General features: G+C 60.4%; 1 protein-coding gene across 1 annotated transcript in view; it reads left to right on the forward strand.

Annotated features, from left to right (window-relative positions):
* The window catches only part of MYT1 (myelin transcription factor 1), a 45,876-nt gene that overhangs the window by 25,996 nt on the left and 4,522 nt on the right, over positions 1-15,358 (forward strand). Inside the window, exons 12-20 of the mRNA XM_059407497.1 lie at positions 259-516; positions 2,998-3,152; positions 4,150-4,212; positions 4,323-4,391; positions 9,017-9,079; positions 9,448-9,531; positions 13,184-13,405; positions 14,456-14,547; positions 15,158-15,261. Coding sequence (XP_059263480.1) covers positions 259-516; positions 2,998-3,152; positions 4,150-4,212; positions 4,323-4,391; positions 9,017-9,079; positions 9,448-9,531; positions 13,184-13,405; positions 14,456-14,547; positions 15,158-15,261 — 1,110 coding nt within the window. The remainder of the gene's footprint in view (positions 1-258; positions 517-2,997; positions 3,153-4,149; positions 4,213-4,322; positions 4,392-9,016; positions 9,080-9,447; positions 9,532-13,183; positions 13,406-14,455; positions 14,548-15,157; positions 15,262-15,358) is intronic.

The following is a 15,358-nucleotide window of genomic DNA, read 5'->3' on the forward strand; positions in this document are numbered from 1 at the left end:
GACGCGCCGGGCCCGCGAGGGGCCGGGCGGCGGGGGGGGACGGGGGGGACGACGCCCTCCCTCTCCCCCCCCCCCCCGCATCCATCTCAGGAGCTGGCGAGTCAGGAAGCCTGCTTCTCAGAGACTCTCGTGTTCTGGTTTGGGCCTGCTTCCTTCCGAGGGAAACAGTGTCCTGGGCTGTCTGTGATGCTGGTTCGTGGACCAGAAGTCATCCGTGGGGTGAAGTCCCTAGCACGGATTCTGCCGTTGTGGTTGTAGGCCGTGGACATCGAGGTGGATGAAAACGGGACCCTGGACCTGAGCATGCACAGACACCGCAAGCGCGATGGCGCCTTCCCGGGAGGTGGCCCTGGCGGGAAGGCTCCCGACGCCTCCCAGCGCCAGAGCAGCGCCAGCGCCGCCCCCAGCAGCTCCATGGCCTCGCCCCCGTGCAGCCAGGCCTCCCGCCAGGACGAGTGGGACCGACCGTTGGACTACACCAAGCCGAGCCGCCTGAGAGAGGAGGAGCCCGAGGAGGTGGGTGAGGGGCCTGCGGGCTCTCATGTCTCTGGGGAGAGGTACTGGGGACCTGTCCCTGCACGCGGGGGGCCTGGCCACCTCTGGCAAGAGAGAACCTGGCCTGCCATCCTGGAGGGCTTTTCAGCCTGGGCCCATGCTGCGGTATTGTCCCACCTGAGAGAGGTCATTCTCCCGCTTCCATGGACTTGGTGATCAGTACCATCATGGGCCCCCGGAAAGCGTGGGGAGGAGGAGGGCTTCTTTCACATCCCATGGGACATATTCGGGAACAGCTCCAAATTCCTGGGTTTTGTGGCCTCCCCCAACCCTGAATTTTGCAGCGGTCCCTCCTGACCATCTGCAGGACATACCAGCCACCTGGCTCCTTGGACAGAGGAGGCCGTAGGGTGGGCAGTGGCCCGAGTCCCGAGACCAGCACCCCCTGTTAAAGAGCAGCAAGACAGGTGTATTTGTCGGAGCTGCAGTCTGGGGACAGGGGAACAGCCCTTTCTAGTCACTCTACCCTCCTGAAAGTGGGACTGGTTGAAAGCTCTTCCCCACAGATGTGTGCGTCCTGAGTAGCAGAGCCCCGCTGCGGGGGTGGCATAGACTCCCAGGGGCCTCCGCAGTGTGGGCAGGCCGGCAGGTCCCCTCATCCTCCCTCCCTGTCCCTGCCAGCACCCCCTCCCACCGACCCCAGATGGGCAGGGGCCGGTCCCTGTGGAGGAGACCGCTCTGGGAGACAACCAGCTTGCAGTCCGGTCCTCCCAGCCCCGCACTCTCGACGTGTGTCTGCGTCACACGTGAGGGGGAGACTGGGCCCCCGGCTGAGGTCACTTGGCACAGTCCCGTGGCTAGAACTTGGTGTTAGGCTCCGGGAGAGGGGCGCCTCTCAGACTGAGCCCTGAGTGGGACGGGCTGGCCTGGGCAAGGCCTCTGGGACCGTGTGTTTGGTTTTCTTCTTGGCCAGTGGGAGCCCAGTCTGAGGCCAGATGCGGCCCCCACAGGGGGGACCCCCTAGTACAGTCTGCGCTTACCTTGCTCCGGTCCTGCTCCAAGGTCTAAGCCCCCTTCCTGGTGACTGTAACCTTCGCTTCACTCCTCCCTGCCCCTTTCCGTGACTCCCCGCTCAGGCTGACATCCCTGGCTGCCTGGTCCCTCCCCTTCTCCTTCCACACCCTCTGAGCCCCCCAAGACTCATGTCATCGGTCTCAGAGGTCCTGAGGTCCTTGCCCCCAGAAGCCCCCACAGTCATTCTCCCCGCAGAGCCTCAGCTCGCTCCCAGTCCCTCCCTTTCCTCCAGCTCCCTTCTGGGCACGGGTGGGTCACCCCCAGAAATGCCTCCCTCATCCAGGCCTTCCTGGCCCTTCGGCCACGGCCCAGGACCCCCGACTCAGACTCCCCAGCTCTGCGCGAGGCTCCTCGATTCACCGCACGCCCCCACCCTTAGCCTCACCTCCCACCCTGGCCTCTGGCGGCGGCCAGAACAGTGTCCGGGCGCCTCGGGGACACCTCCCTTGCTGTGGAATGGCCTCCTCCCTGGGCCTCTGGGAAGCTGTCGTTTATCCTGGAGACCTGGCTTAAGTCCAGCTTGCTCAGGGGAGGGAACACTTGCCCCGTGCCTTGTGCAGTCACAGTCTCTGCAGCAGGAGTCGCAACCCCCACCCCCCCGCCCCTGGCATGGAGAAGTCTCACTGTCCGTCCTGGAGAGCTTTTGCCGCTCTGGGCTCTGCGCTCCGAGTCCCCAGAAATCCTGCAAGGGGCTGCTATTGTCTCCGGCTTGAGCGTGTACCACCTGGGCCCCAAGAGGGTGAACCTTTGCCTGAGACGCACACGTGCCAGCCCCGGGATTTGGACCGCGAACCAGCACTGACCCACAGCAGGGTGTTGGCTTTCTCTTCTTTTGTCCTTGCTCAGCCCTGTGTCCGTCGTGTCCTGCCCTCGGCTGGCTCCTAACCCCTCTAGACCTCGACCTTGGGCTCAGGAGGGGCCTGCTGTGGCCAGGGCCTGGTGCTGGTGGTGGGGGGGCACAGGGGGTCTCAAGGCCACAGCCTGTAAGTTACTGCTCGCACTGTGCTGTCACCATCCTAGTATCTTAACAAGCGTTGTTCGGTGGTAGTGTGCGTTGAGCCCCGAGGAGCTGTGCCACGTGTAGGTTCTTGTGTCTGAAAGGTGGCCCAGCAGTGGTCAGGTGCAGGGGCACACAGACCCGAGGCTGTGGGAGGGCGGTGGGCTGGCTACCTTGGGCGGTACCCAGGCCTCGTTCCCAGGGTGGCCAGGCCCCTCTGGCTGAAGTGTGCAGCACTCTAGCCCCTCAGGGCTGCTGTCTTCTGTGTTTTCCGGGGAGGTAGGTAGGTCTTCCTCCCTCATCCGAAGGCAGGAGCCTCGGGGAACTGTCTCTGCCAGCCCTATTCTGAAGGGCCCCTCTCCCTCCGCCCCGGGTCGGGCACCCGGCCCCCCGCCAGCCGGTTAAAACGTCTCCCTGCTGGTCTTTTGCAGTCAGAGCCAGCAGCCCATTCTTTTGCTTCTTCTGAAGCAGATGACCAGGAAGTGTCAGAAGAGAGTTTTGAGGAGCGGAAGTACCCCGGGGAAGTTACCCTGACCAACTTTAAGATGAAGTTTCTCTCCAAGGACATAAAGAAGGAACTGCTCACGTAAGTCCCCACCTGGGCCAAGAGGGCTCCTTGAGAGCCTTCGTACTCTGGAAGAAAGCGTGCCCTGGTCTGAGTCCCTAAGACCAGATGTGCTCAGCCCCAGGCCTTGTCCCTGCCCCAGCTTAGCGCCGACCGTCCTGTTGGCCAGAGAGTCTGGGTCGACCTGCGTGACGGCCCTCTCGCACACGGCAGTGGGTGACAGGCTTCCCGTTGTCGCTGTGCTGCACCGAATCTAACACATCCTTCTAGTAAGAGCAAGGGAGAGCCCGTGTTCGGGCCCACAGAGCAGCGTGAGGGCTGAGGGAAGCAGACCCTCTCCCAAGCCACAGCCATCTGCCCTGGCTCACAGAGCCCACTGGCACGCCCTGTGCTTTAGGACTCGGTGCCCTTGGCTCTGCCAGCCCAGCCAGCCGCCTGGAGCTGGTCCTCACAGGCTTCTAGCAGATGCTGCTGCAGACAGGGGAAGCTGCTGGCAGATAGGAGTCTCCCCACAGCTGGGTGCCACCGCACAGCCTCTGGTCAACCCTCCTCGAGCCCTGCTTCTCTGGCAGGACTGCGGGAGACTGTGGCTGCTGGCTGTGCCTCCAGGGACCCAGCTCTCCCCTGTGCTTGGTTTGTCCCCGAGCTTCCTCTTCTGCTGTCTATGAACCAGACCTGCAACTGCTCTTCCCGGGCTTTGGTCTGGGACCTTGTCCTCAGGGAGGGTCACGCTGCTGTAGGAAGGGCCCGCCGGCCCACATGTTCGCGGGTGCACCCGTGTGCGTCCCGAGATGTCCCCGCTTCACACTGAGCTGGAATTTTGTTCCTTTTTCCTCCCTGAGTTTAGTTGTGTGGGAGAAGCTGGCTGTCTGAGGCCCGTGGGGGGAGGAGTCTCCCCTTGGCTCGTGGGTGAGTCGAGGACAAGTGTCAGCCCCTCTCCCCTAGTAGGCGCACGCAGGGGGCAGGCCTGGCAGGTGTGCCTTGCTCTCTGTTCTGACATTCTTTTTCCTTTGTTCAGCTGCCCCACCCCTGGCTGTGACGGCAGCGGCCACATCACCGGGAACTATGCCTCTCACCGCAGGTTCGTCCCTGCTCGGGTCCAGGCTGGCCTGGGTGCTGTGTGGTGGGTCTTCCCTTCTCCTCCTCTGCTCCCCTCTGGCTCACCCCAATATCCCATCTCTTCTCTTTCAGCCTCTCTGGTTGCCCTCTTGCTGACAAGAGCCTCAGAAACCTCATGGCTGCCCATTCTGCTGACCTCAAGTATGTCTGCCTCCTGGCCTCCCTTCTCTTGGGCGGCTCCCTTGCTCTGCTCTCTCCTTCCATGAGGCTCTAGCCAAAGTCGGCCTTCTCCAGGGCTCCGGCCCTAGGGAAGCCCTTCCCAGCAGCATGGGGCAGAGAGACAGGCCATGGAGGGGCCGACTTGCTTGCCTGGGGCTCCTGCTGCTGCCGCCTGTGTCTCTCTGAGTGCTGCTGTCTGCCTGTCCCTTGCTGCGGGCTCTGTGCCACCCTCGGCCCTGCCAGCTGCTATGAGGAGGGAGGGCCGGAGGGCCTTGCGATGAGCAGGACCTGCCTCTGGCCCCTAGTGGCCCAGCCCATCCTCCCTCTCCTGAGGATCCAGGATGGGGTTGTCCGGGCCTGCTTCTGTCCCTGCCGTTGAGGTGTGGGAGAAGCCCAGAGCTCGCCTTGGCTCCTAGGTCTTGCTGTGGCTCCGCGGGCTTCAGGCTGTGCAGCTCTCGTGAAGGGATCTGGGTGCTGCTGATGAGAGAGAAAACTCTTGGCCCTTCCCTGTTCCTATGACCGCTGCAGCTGCTTCTGTCTTGGCGCTGGTGATCCTCCCAGGGATGCCTCTCCATGCTCATCCCTTCTCTTTGCTGAGCACCCCCGCCTTCTGCTTCTCCTCCCTATCCCTAACACACAGGCCGGCCAGGCCCTGTGGGCACCCACTAGCCTGCTTGACCACCCCGCTCAAATGCAACGCAAGCACCGGAGGTTTCCCAGGTTTTCAGCATCCTCTTGGGGCTGGGTTTGGGGGCTGTAGTCGTCGTAGGTTTTTGTGCATTCAGGTGAGCTGCGGCCTGGCAACCACTGTGACCCTGAGCCAGGCCGTGCCAGTCCCGGCTCCCAGGCCAAGCAGAGGCTCAGGAAGGAGGTTCAGCTCTTATGCGCTCAGCTCACTCCCTTCCCTGGAGTGTCTGACCCTCCCTCAGGCCTCCACTTTGAGTGCTCCTGAATCTGGGCTCATTCTGTCTGAGGCCAGATAGGAGCCGGGGTCCTGGGGCCTCTAAGACGAGGGGCCGTTGCTGCCAAAGTCTTCCGGGGGCTCTGAGCTGATCTAGAAACAGGGCAGAAAGCTTTGGCTCTCTGCAGTGTCCCCACTCTGCTAGCCTCCTCTTTGTCACTCTGGGGGGGCTGTTCTGGTCCCAGGAGCCAGAAGCGTGTCATTGGCTGTTGTTACCAACGGGGCCTTCTGTTCTGGGCAAGGCTCACCACCAGAATCGCCCTTCGAAGAGTTACCAGCTGTAACGTGAACCTTTTCCAAGGCTCAGCTCGTGGCACTTTCACCCCCGTCCCCTTGCCTGTCCAGCCCCAGGTATCTAGTTGGAACCATCGTCCTGTGGGCTCAGGGCCCTGGACCTCCGCTCCCTCCCCACCTCTCTTCTCTTAACGCCTCCCACGCTCTTTCTTCCGGTTTCCTTTTCCAGTTGAACAGTAATTAGCTCCCCTGGTTTTCCAGGTTGAGGGCCTGAATGATTTGAGAGCTCTAGGACTTTCTTCCTGCAGAGCAGGTGCTTGGGGCCTGGTCTGGGTCTGGAAACATGGCCTTCCAGGAGGGTTAGTGCTCGTTTACGACGAAGAGCCTGTGAGGAACCTTAACCCACACTTGCTTAGAAATAGCAGCAGGAGGTCTTCCTCGAGTGGAAACAAGTCACTCATCGGCTTCGGCAAGGTCTGGGAAGGTGTCCTGACTGGACCCAAGCTCTTTTTCTGGACCCAGAGGTCTTTCTGTGGGAGTCAGTGCTGTCCTCTCAGGACACAGCAAGGGCTTGGGGTGGATGTGAGCAGGCCTCCAACGTGGTCCTGGCGTGCTAGCGTTTCCCTCTCCCTCCTCCCGTCGAGTAGGCATCTTGTAGAGGCTGTTCCTGACCAGTCTTGTGGCCATGATGGGGAAGATGACCTGTCCCCAGAGAGGAAAAGCCCCGCCTTGCAAATGGTTCCCTCGGTGGCCTCCCTCTTGACAATGGCTGCAGAGACAGTCTCAGATCGTGTGTTTTCTGTGCTTTAATCGAATCCCAAGGGTATTTGCTCTTCCCTACCGAGTGCCCGATGTGGTCAGGGGCTGGGGACGTTGCTGCTGTGGGCCGCTCAGCCCTGTCTATGTGTGGGGATGTGAGGTGCAGTGTGCATCCCCCGCAAGGCTGTGATGGGAGCTCTGGCAGGTGTGGGTGGCCTCCCCACACACGGGAGAGGGTGGGGCTCCAAGGCGAGGCCTGCTGCACAACGCCAAGATGCAGAGTGTCCCTTAGACACCGGACCCGTCCTCTTGCCCAGACGACGCACTCAGAAGCAGACGGCGGGAGGGTTCCTGCAACTGGCCTGGCGGGCCCTCGGGGCACAAGAGCGGTGGACGTGGCCAGCGCCTGCATTCCCCACTTCTCCACCCACACCTCGTCCTCTACGGGTCACGCCTTTTGGGAAAAGCGACTGACCCGGGCCTTGGCAAGGAGTGCTGGTGCCCCCTGCCTGGAGAAGGTGTGCCTCTGTGGGCACCCTTGTGCTGGGGCCTGGCAGGGACCCTCCCCATGTGCACACTCTCCTCTGCCAGCCTTACTCACAGGGGCCGTGGGGGCTCCACCAGAGTCTGGACCCACACACAGGGCATCAAGGCCTGGGGCTGCTGAGGGCCTGCCCACCACCTGTAGCATGGACCTGAGTTCTGCCATGTTTTCATGAAGCCACCAGAGCTCCGGAGAGCAGGGACAGGGCTCTTGCTAGCGTGGGCCATGAGGGTGGTCGGCAGGGCCTTCTGGGCTGAGGAGGGGCAGCAGGGCAGCGGCAGGGCCTTGGGCTCAGCGGAGAGTTGTGTGAGGCGCACCCTGATGTGTCTGAAGGACTCCGTGCTGCAGCAAGGAGCCAAGCCCAGTAGCTTGCTCCCTGGGACCTTGGAGGATGCAGAGACACAGAGTGTCCCAGCAGGACCCATGTACCGGTTGGGCGTTTGTGTGAAAGGGCTGAGGCCCACCTGCACGGAGATGCTGGCTGGTGTCTCCTATCAAGCAAACACCCCCTTGATGTAATGTGGGAGGGTTGGGATGTGAGCACACCTGAGCGGACCAGGAGCCACCATAACCTCATGGGGTTTGAGTCACCCCTGAATCCAACGGCAGGGTGACTGGACTGGATGGTCTGCAGGCAGGCCGGGGGGCCTCCCACGTGTGGCCCACAGGACAGGAGGAAGAGGAGGGCTCGAGACAGACAGTGGGATTGGAGAAGGAGCTGGTGGGATGGGCATGCCCCCCCACCCCGTGTTGCTCCACCAGCTCTGTGCGTCCTTAGATGGGAACGGGCAGTGTGGTCCTGCTGGGTTCTAGGAGGCAGCTGGAGAGCCGTGGGGGGCAGCCTTTGACTGTGCCAGGAAGATCCTGAGGAAGGGTGTGGGCATAGCACAGGGGCCTGAGGCCCAGAGAGCTCTGCTGACTGAGAGGCAGACACCTGTGCACTGTATCAGTGGACGCAAGTCCCCATAGCCCTTTCGGGGCCACTTTCATATCGGGAAACGGCCTCAGTTCCCACGGTTTCTTCTCTGTGTGAGGATGAGGACTGATCAGTGAGACTCTGGTTGTGAGCCCCAGGGTCCCGCCCGGTTCCGCAGGGTCGGAGCTGCACCCTTCCACCGAACAAGGTACAGAGTGGCAGACCTGCTCCAGAGGTTTCTGGTGGACCCACATGCAGTACCGGGCAGCCCTCCCCATTCTGACACCAGCAGAAACTCACTCATTCTTCCACTGTGGACTTTCAGGGAAAAGCAATTTTTTTGGGAAAAGATTTTATTTATTTATTTGACAGACAGAGATCACAAGTAGGCAGAGAGGCAGGTAGAGAAAGAAAGAGGAGGAAGCAGGCCTCCCGCTGAGGAGAGAACCTGATGCAGGGCTCGATCCCAGGACCCTGGGACCACGTCCTGAGCCAAAGGCAGAGGCTTAACCCACTGAGCCACCCAGGTGCCCCAGGGAAAAGCAATTTAAGAAAACTCATACTTGTGTATTCAAGTGTAATTTTCACTTTCCATGAGATACATTTGTCAAACACTCTGGATGCATCAGGCTGGGCTTCTGTGCTGGGTGTCCCCTTCCTTACCCTGGGCAGTGAGGATCAGCCTCTGGCCCTGCGAATCTGGACTGACGGAGTCGCGCCACTCTAGGCGACGGCTCCGTGGGTGGTGTGTCCTGGGTGCCCAGCAGACAGCGGTTCATTGGCTCAGGCAGAGGCTGTCCTCCATGAAAACAACCCCCCTCCTCCTGGTCACATCAAGGAAGGGGAGCCCATCTTAGCTGTTAGGTTTGCCATTCTGAATGCTGTGTAAAGGCCCATATGTGTTCTGGAACCTTCTAGTCCAGCCTAGAACCCTGTAGAAGGCCAAAGTGGGAGCCCATCTTTCCTGCAGTGGAGATGAGCTCCTGTCTTGGCCTCCTTGGACCCCTTGGGGAGACTGGGTGGCACTGTTCTGAAGGCCGGGCGTCATGGCAGCAGGCCGGCCGGACACGCACGCCATTTCCGAGACCAGTGCCGAGGAGCTGGTGGGCCCACTCAGGGACTCGGGACAGAGGGGCCCTTTTCTGGTCAGGCATCCTCCCCGGCTCTGGTTCCAAATCCTCTGTCCTCCGCAGGTGCCCCACCCCTGGCTGTGACGGTTCCGGCCACATAACAGGGAACTACGCCTCACACCGAAGGTGAGCCGTGCCCCGGGGCGCCAGGACGGATGGAGTCGGGGTGGGGCTGTCTCTTCTGCAGACAGAGCTGCCGTGCTCCCAATGGGACAGTGACATTGCTGGGAGCTGGAGCCTGGTTCTCCATCCCTGTCTGTCTCTGTCGTCTGAACTGATCTCCTGAAGCCTGCTCAGGCCGCCCTGTGCTGCCAGACCTAGAGGGCTCATGGTGACACCGCCTGCCTCGGCCCCTGCCCTGGAGAGTGCTCCAGGACAGAAGCTCCCTGGGGACCCGCGGGGCTGCCAGTCTCAGAGTGAGAGGGGCAGGGCAGACGGGCTGAGAGGTTGCTGTTCTGGGACCACCCTGGCTTTTCTTCCTTTTTCAAAACTAGCTTGTCAGGCTGCCCTCGGGCCAAGAAAAGTGGAGCCAGGGTGACGCCCACGAAGGACGACAAGGAAGACCCCGAGCTGATGAAGTAAGTTGGGATCTTACTGACTCCCGTGGGGGCTTTGCAGAATTGGGAGGTTCCTGTCTGTTTTAATTGTGAAAAGCTCCTTCTAGGCTCCCGTGTCATGAACACCGCTGGCCAGTGACATGCCCATTCTTACAGAAGCTCTCCTGCGGTGTGTGTGGGCACCTGGGAAGCTGGAGCCGTGCGTGTTGTATCAAGGACACGCACGGGCACTGCTCCTGTCTGTGCGCCTCACATCTGGGGTGGGGGGGTCTGGTGGGGCCAGGAGAGGCAAAGGGCCCTGCTGCCCATGGACCTGGGGGCCCACCTGGACGTGGGCTCAGGGCATGAGGGGCAGCGCCCCAGAGCTCATGGGTACTGAAACCTGCCCCGCTGTGGTCTTCTGTGCAGGGAAACGACAGGTGCAGGAGTCGGGGAGGAGAGGGTGGTTGGTTAGAAAGATGATCCGTCTTCAGACCAGATGTGTCTGCACACTCACACACCAACGCAGGAGCTCGTATGGAAAGAGCAATCCGAGGAGGGTCACCCTGAGCCGGGACCTCGACACTCCTGTGAGGAGGACCAAGGACATCCTGGGCCTTACATGCTCAAAGTCCTTGACACCCTCTCCTGGCCGTCTCCCTGGGGGCGTCTAACTTGTCATCAGGGGCTGGTGCGTGAACACTGACTCCGTGAGAGCCCCACTTGGCAGGGCTTGCATTGCTGCAAGTGTATGCTTGCAGAAGGCCCCCTGAGCCTCCCACTTTCTGGTAGGGGCAAGGCTGGGCCACAGGGGCACACAGAGTGACCCATCATTCACATTTCCCAGGACTTTCAGAGCTGACAGTGGACAGAGCAGTCGGTCCCCTTGCCAGCTGAGCAGTGGAAAGGAGGGGTTCCGGCTGGTGCAGACCTTGGGGTGGGCTTGGTCAGGACATAGCCAGGCAGGTGCACAGAAAGCCCGGCTGCCTGGTTGTGTTGCCTTTGGGCCAAGTGTAGCTGGATGCCCACCGCTGTGGAGGGGAGCAACCAGGACCAAGTCAGTGGCTCCTCCTTGGAGCTCAGCCCAGCTGCACCCAAACATCTGCTTGGCCTCAGAGGATAGACCCGAGTGACAACCACCACACCCTTCTAGGGAGCTGGCCCCACCAGCTGTTAGGTGTGAAAAGCTGTGGCTTGTTTCTTTAACTTAGTGTTTACAGTAAAACTACAATGGATGCTAACACAAAAATGCAAAGTATGTGGACATTGGTGTCATGAATGCAGCCACTAAAACGCTAGCACGAGGAAGAGCATCTGTCTTTCTGGGAAGCCGTGTCAACGCAAGCCGCTCTGGAGGCAGACAGGGTCTGCCGGCGGGTCGCGCGAAGGGACTTGGGCTGCATTTGCAAATGATGAAAATCACGATCAGCATTTTTCAAGTTAACGGGAAAAAATGGTTTTCCTCCTGCTAATGTGCTGTCAACTTTGCTTTTTAAATATCAAGATTTTTGCAGCCAAGTGGAGAATATGACTTAGAAGCAGGTGGAGAATGGCTGCACGGCAAGGCGGGGAGGGCCTCTCCCCAGCCACATACCCTCACTGTATTTACAACTGAATGCCATCTTGAATCAGGTCCTGCAGCCTGAGGCTTTCCTGGGCTCGGGCTTGCTTGGGTCGCTGTGGAGGGCTGGCGGGGGAAGCTTTCCCTTTCAGGACACCTGTGTCTGCATCGTTTGAGATTACGTCCTGTCAGCACATGGAGTAAATCCCTTTGGCCAGAATAAAGTCAGCGGCCGTGCAAGTCTGTGCGTGTGCCAGGGTGGGTTGTCGCTGGGGCTGGAAGAGAGCCCCCGCCCCTGCCACCGTCCCCAGCCACATCTGCAGCTAACAAAGAGGGGTCCTGGGGGTCCCACTGCCAGCTCACCTGGGAGGCACAGAAGCTACCTGACCTGGCGCCCCACACGCATCTTGACATGAGCTCACCTGGCAGCTCAGAAGGACTGGACACTGGATGTGGAGGGAAAGCAAAGCAGTGTTACTGTCGACATGTCTGAAGCGGTCACTGTGAAGGCGTTCCCGAATCTCTCCTGATGAGGAGGGTTAGGGTTTTGCAAAGAATATGAGTAAACAGAATTCAGACTCAACCGTGTGTTGTAATCTCGAAGAGCGATCTCTCATCTGGTCTCTTGATGCTGTGCTCTGGGGGGCTCAGAGCTGCGTCAGGGTCCTCTGGGCCCGCACAGCTGGGCGGTGTCCAGGTGTGAGGGGCACACATGGAGCGCAGCCTCCCTAAGCACCTTACTGGGCCCGTGGCAGTGTTTCTACTCTGGACTGATTGCTGAGATGACCCTGACCGGCTCTGTGGCCATCCTGCCTGTCTGAGGCCCACGTGGTTGGGGCACGTGGTTGGGGCATGGAGAGGGGACAAGTAAGAACAGATCCAGGCCAAGAGGCTGCGAGCGGCCAGCTGGGGAGCCAGGCCACAGTGCAGGGGCCACTTCTGGGCAGCAAGGCCCTGTCCCTCACCTGCCGTGTCAGGGGCTCTGGGGCGGCCGCGCCCCGCAGAAGACTTCCTGCCTTTGACCTTCCCACCCCAGGGACCGCGTCTGAACTGGGGGAACGTGTCCCTTTTCAGGGTCCTGTGTGTTTGACAGGCCTGCAGCCCCTACGAAGTGGGTAAAACCAAATGGCCAGTTACAAAGGCCTCGTTTGCTGGAGGGAGAAAACTGAGAACTTGCAGGGCAGGATCTCGTCTTCGGGCAGTTGTGGGTTCCTAGGAGGTCCCAAGCTCAGAGCCCACGATCCTGAAATGCTGGTGCTCGGAAGGTATGGCGGGGACTTCTGGTCCAGGTCTTTCCTGAAGGCCATGAGGTCGGATGCCCGGAGCCCCCCACATTAGCCCGTTTTCTGTGGTGCACGGATCCCGACGGCAGCATGGCGAGGCGGAGGTGGTGGTGTTCACTCTGAACCTTCTCCAGTTACCTCACCGGTTCCTGGGACCTGTGTTATTTCCTCAAGGGCTTCTCTCCCTGTCCCGGAACAGCCTGAACAACAGGAAATGCCATTACAAGCCGGCCTCGGGCAGGAGTCACAACGGAATGTCTGAACTGAGTCTTTCTTGCATGAGCCCGGTGGCCTGGCTTCTTCCTTCCAGAACACGCATTTCAGATGTGGCAAAGCAAAGCTGGGACATCTGTGGACATCATGCCACAACAGTCTCATTCTGGGGTGCTGTGGGGTGAGGGGCCCCAGCTGTCCCCACATTGCGTGGCTGCAGGTGCACTGGTGACCTTCTGGGACCCCCAGGATCCCCCGGTGCTGTGCCTGGTGCAACCCCCAGGAGTGGCCTCCATGTTGCTGGGGTGATGTAGACTTGATGTGGCAGCAAGGTCTAGGTGTAGACCCAGAGGCTCCAGAGAGCTAGCCCAGGGCCCAGGGGCATCACGGCTCCTGGGCGCTGGGGAGAGAGGGTCGCTGGTCACCTTCCAGGGGTGCAGGGGTGCGAGGTTGCAGCTGGAGAGGGAACATGGCCCCTGCTGCTCTCCTGTCTGGTTGGGACGGCTTCGGGAACCGCTCGGGCAGGGGGAGTTTATCCAGGAGCCCCCAGCAGTCTCAGCGTCCGGCTTGGGAGAGTCTCTGGGCTTTTCCCCCCTTTTCCAGTGCCCTGTGCTCACCTCTGACCCTTTCGTGCCAGGTGCCCTGTTCCCGGCTGTGTGGGGCTTGGTCACATCAGTGGCAAATACGCATCCCACAGAAGTGCATCTGGCTGCCCATTGGCTGCTCGGAGGCAGAAAGAGGGCTCCCTTAATGGCTCCCCCTTTTCCTGGAAATCACTGAAGAATGAGGGGCCTACCTGCCCCACTCCGGGCTGTGACGGCTCCGGCCACGCCAACGGTAGCTTCCTCACCCACAGGAGGTAATGGCCCCACATATCCTGGGTCTCGTCGGGCAGGCTCCTTGGGATGGGCCAGACTAGGGCTCAGTTGTGGCCTACAGTTTTTCCAGGGAAAAGCAAGGCCCAGCCTGGTAGCCGACTGGGGAAAGCCACGGACGATGTGTTGGGGACCAGACCATGGTGTTTGTGACACGTGTCACCCCATGAGGCTGCTGTCAGGAGTTCCCCTGGCCCCATCCCAGCAGCATCCCTTCAGCAAGAGCAAGCAGAGCCCTGAGTTCAGTGCGCGTTCTGGAAACAGGCCGCTGGCTTCTCACGAGAGGCTCTGTCCCCTCCCGCTGGGGCCTCTCCTTGGAACTTTGGGTTGAGGCCTCTGCCTGCTGTGGAAGAGACATGGTGACAAGAGATCTCCCTGCCTGGGCTCTCGCTTGTCCCCCAATACCTGCTCCAGGGCTGGGGGGCCTCAGAGCCCCCATTCTCCTCCTCTGGGTGCCAGGCAGCTGAGGTGTTGACCAAGGCACAAGGGGTTCCCACACAGTCCTGCTTTGTCTTTCTTTCGTTCTGCCCTTGCCTCTCCGCCTAGAAGATTAATTAGCTCATTCGTTCCACAAGCCTTCACAGGGGTCCACACCAGGCCCAGGCCCTTAGACAGAGCCGGGAACAAGGGTGGATTTGGGCCAGGCGGGTGGGGCCACGATTCTAAGCGAACGATTGAGTGAGGTACTGAGGACGGCGGAAGGGGGAGGTGCTGTGGGGAGGACAGAGACCAGGAAGACCGAGGAAGGCCTCTCTGAGAAGGGGATAAGGAGCTGGCCCCCCACCATCTGGGGACGAGCCTTTAGGGCTATGGCCAGAGCTGGGAAAGGCCTGGATGCTGAATAAGGAGCGTATAGCTCGGGGGCTGGAGCCAGGGAGCAGAGAAACAAAGGAAGTCACTGAGAAAGTTCCAAGCCAGGACCCTACCAGGCTGCCAGCCAGCAAGGACTTGGCGTTCTTTATGACGTGTCATCTTGGACGGGACCTTGGTGTGTGACTTTGCACTGGTTTTTGGTGTGTGACCTTTGCTTCCAGCTTGTCTGGCTGTCCCAGAGCGACCTTTGCTGGAAAGAAGGGAAAGGTCTCAGGGGATGAGGGTCTCAGCACCAAGTTCAAGACAAGTGACGGTAAGTCCCTGTGGCTCCTCCGAGGGACCTCCGCGGCCCGGGCAAGGAGCAGTGGGAGGGTTAGGGAGGCAGAGTCCCTCCTGAACGAGTGGGGACAGACCCCTGACCTGAGCGACAGGTCTCCCAGCCTCAGCTCTGAACCCTTGGCTGCCTGGAGTCTGGGCTCCTGACACTCAAATGGCATGCCTGCTCTCACCTGGGTACTGGTAAGTGTTGGTGTCAGAGAACCCTGATGGCAGCAGCAGCAGCCACGTTCTCGGGGTTTGTGGAACTGTGAACTCAGTTTCAAGGAAGAAGGAAGCTGAGGAAATTCAGCACCACCTGGAAAACCTCCATCTTCCTCCTCGTGATTAATACCTGACAGAGAGATTAATACTCTCCTACCCATCACCTAGGGTCAGGGCGCAAATGTAGACACATGGCCACTAGTCTCCAAGACCAACTTTTCTAGCATAACATGTGGGATATGAGCTGCCCAGCATGCTAGGCTGGTCGCCTCTGCTTGGAGAGGGTCCTCAGTTCCACCTAGAAAACAGGCCTCCACTGCACCCCCACATGCTGGCCTGGGGGTAAAGCCAAGAGCCACAACCAAGGTTTCTCTCTGGAGCAGTTCTGGAGAATGATGAGGAGATCAAGCAGCTGAATCAGGAGATTCGTGATCTGAACGAGTCCAACTCTGAGATGGAGGCCGCCATGGTGCAGCTGCAGTCCCAGGTGGGTGGCATAGCTGCAGGCCCAGGTGCAGTCCCAGTGGGTGATGCACCTGCAGGCCCAGGTGCAGTCCCAGTGGGTGATGCACCTGCAGGCCCAG

The sequence above is a fragment of the Mustela nigripes genome, chromosome 7, assembly GCF_022355385.1.
Source record: "Mustela nigripes isolate SB6536 chromosome 7, MUSNIG.SB6536, whole genome shotgun sequence".
NCBI lineage: Eukaryota > Metazoa > Chordata > Mammalia > Carnivora > Mustelidae > Mustela > Mustela nigripes.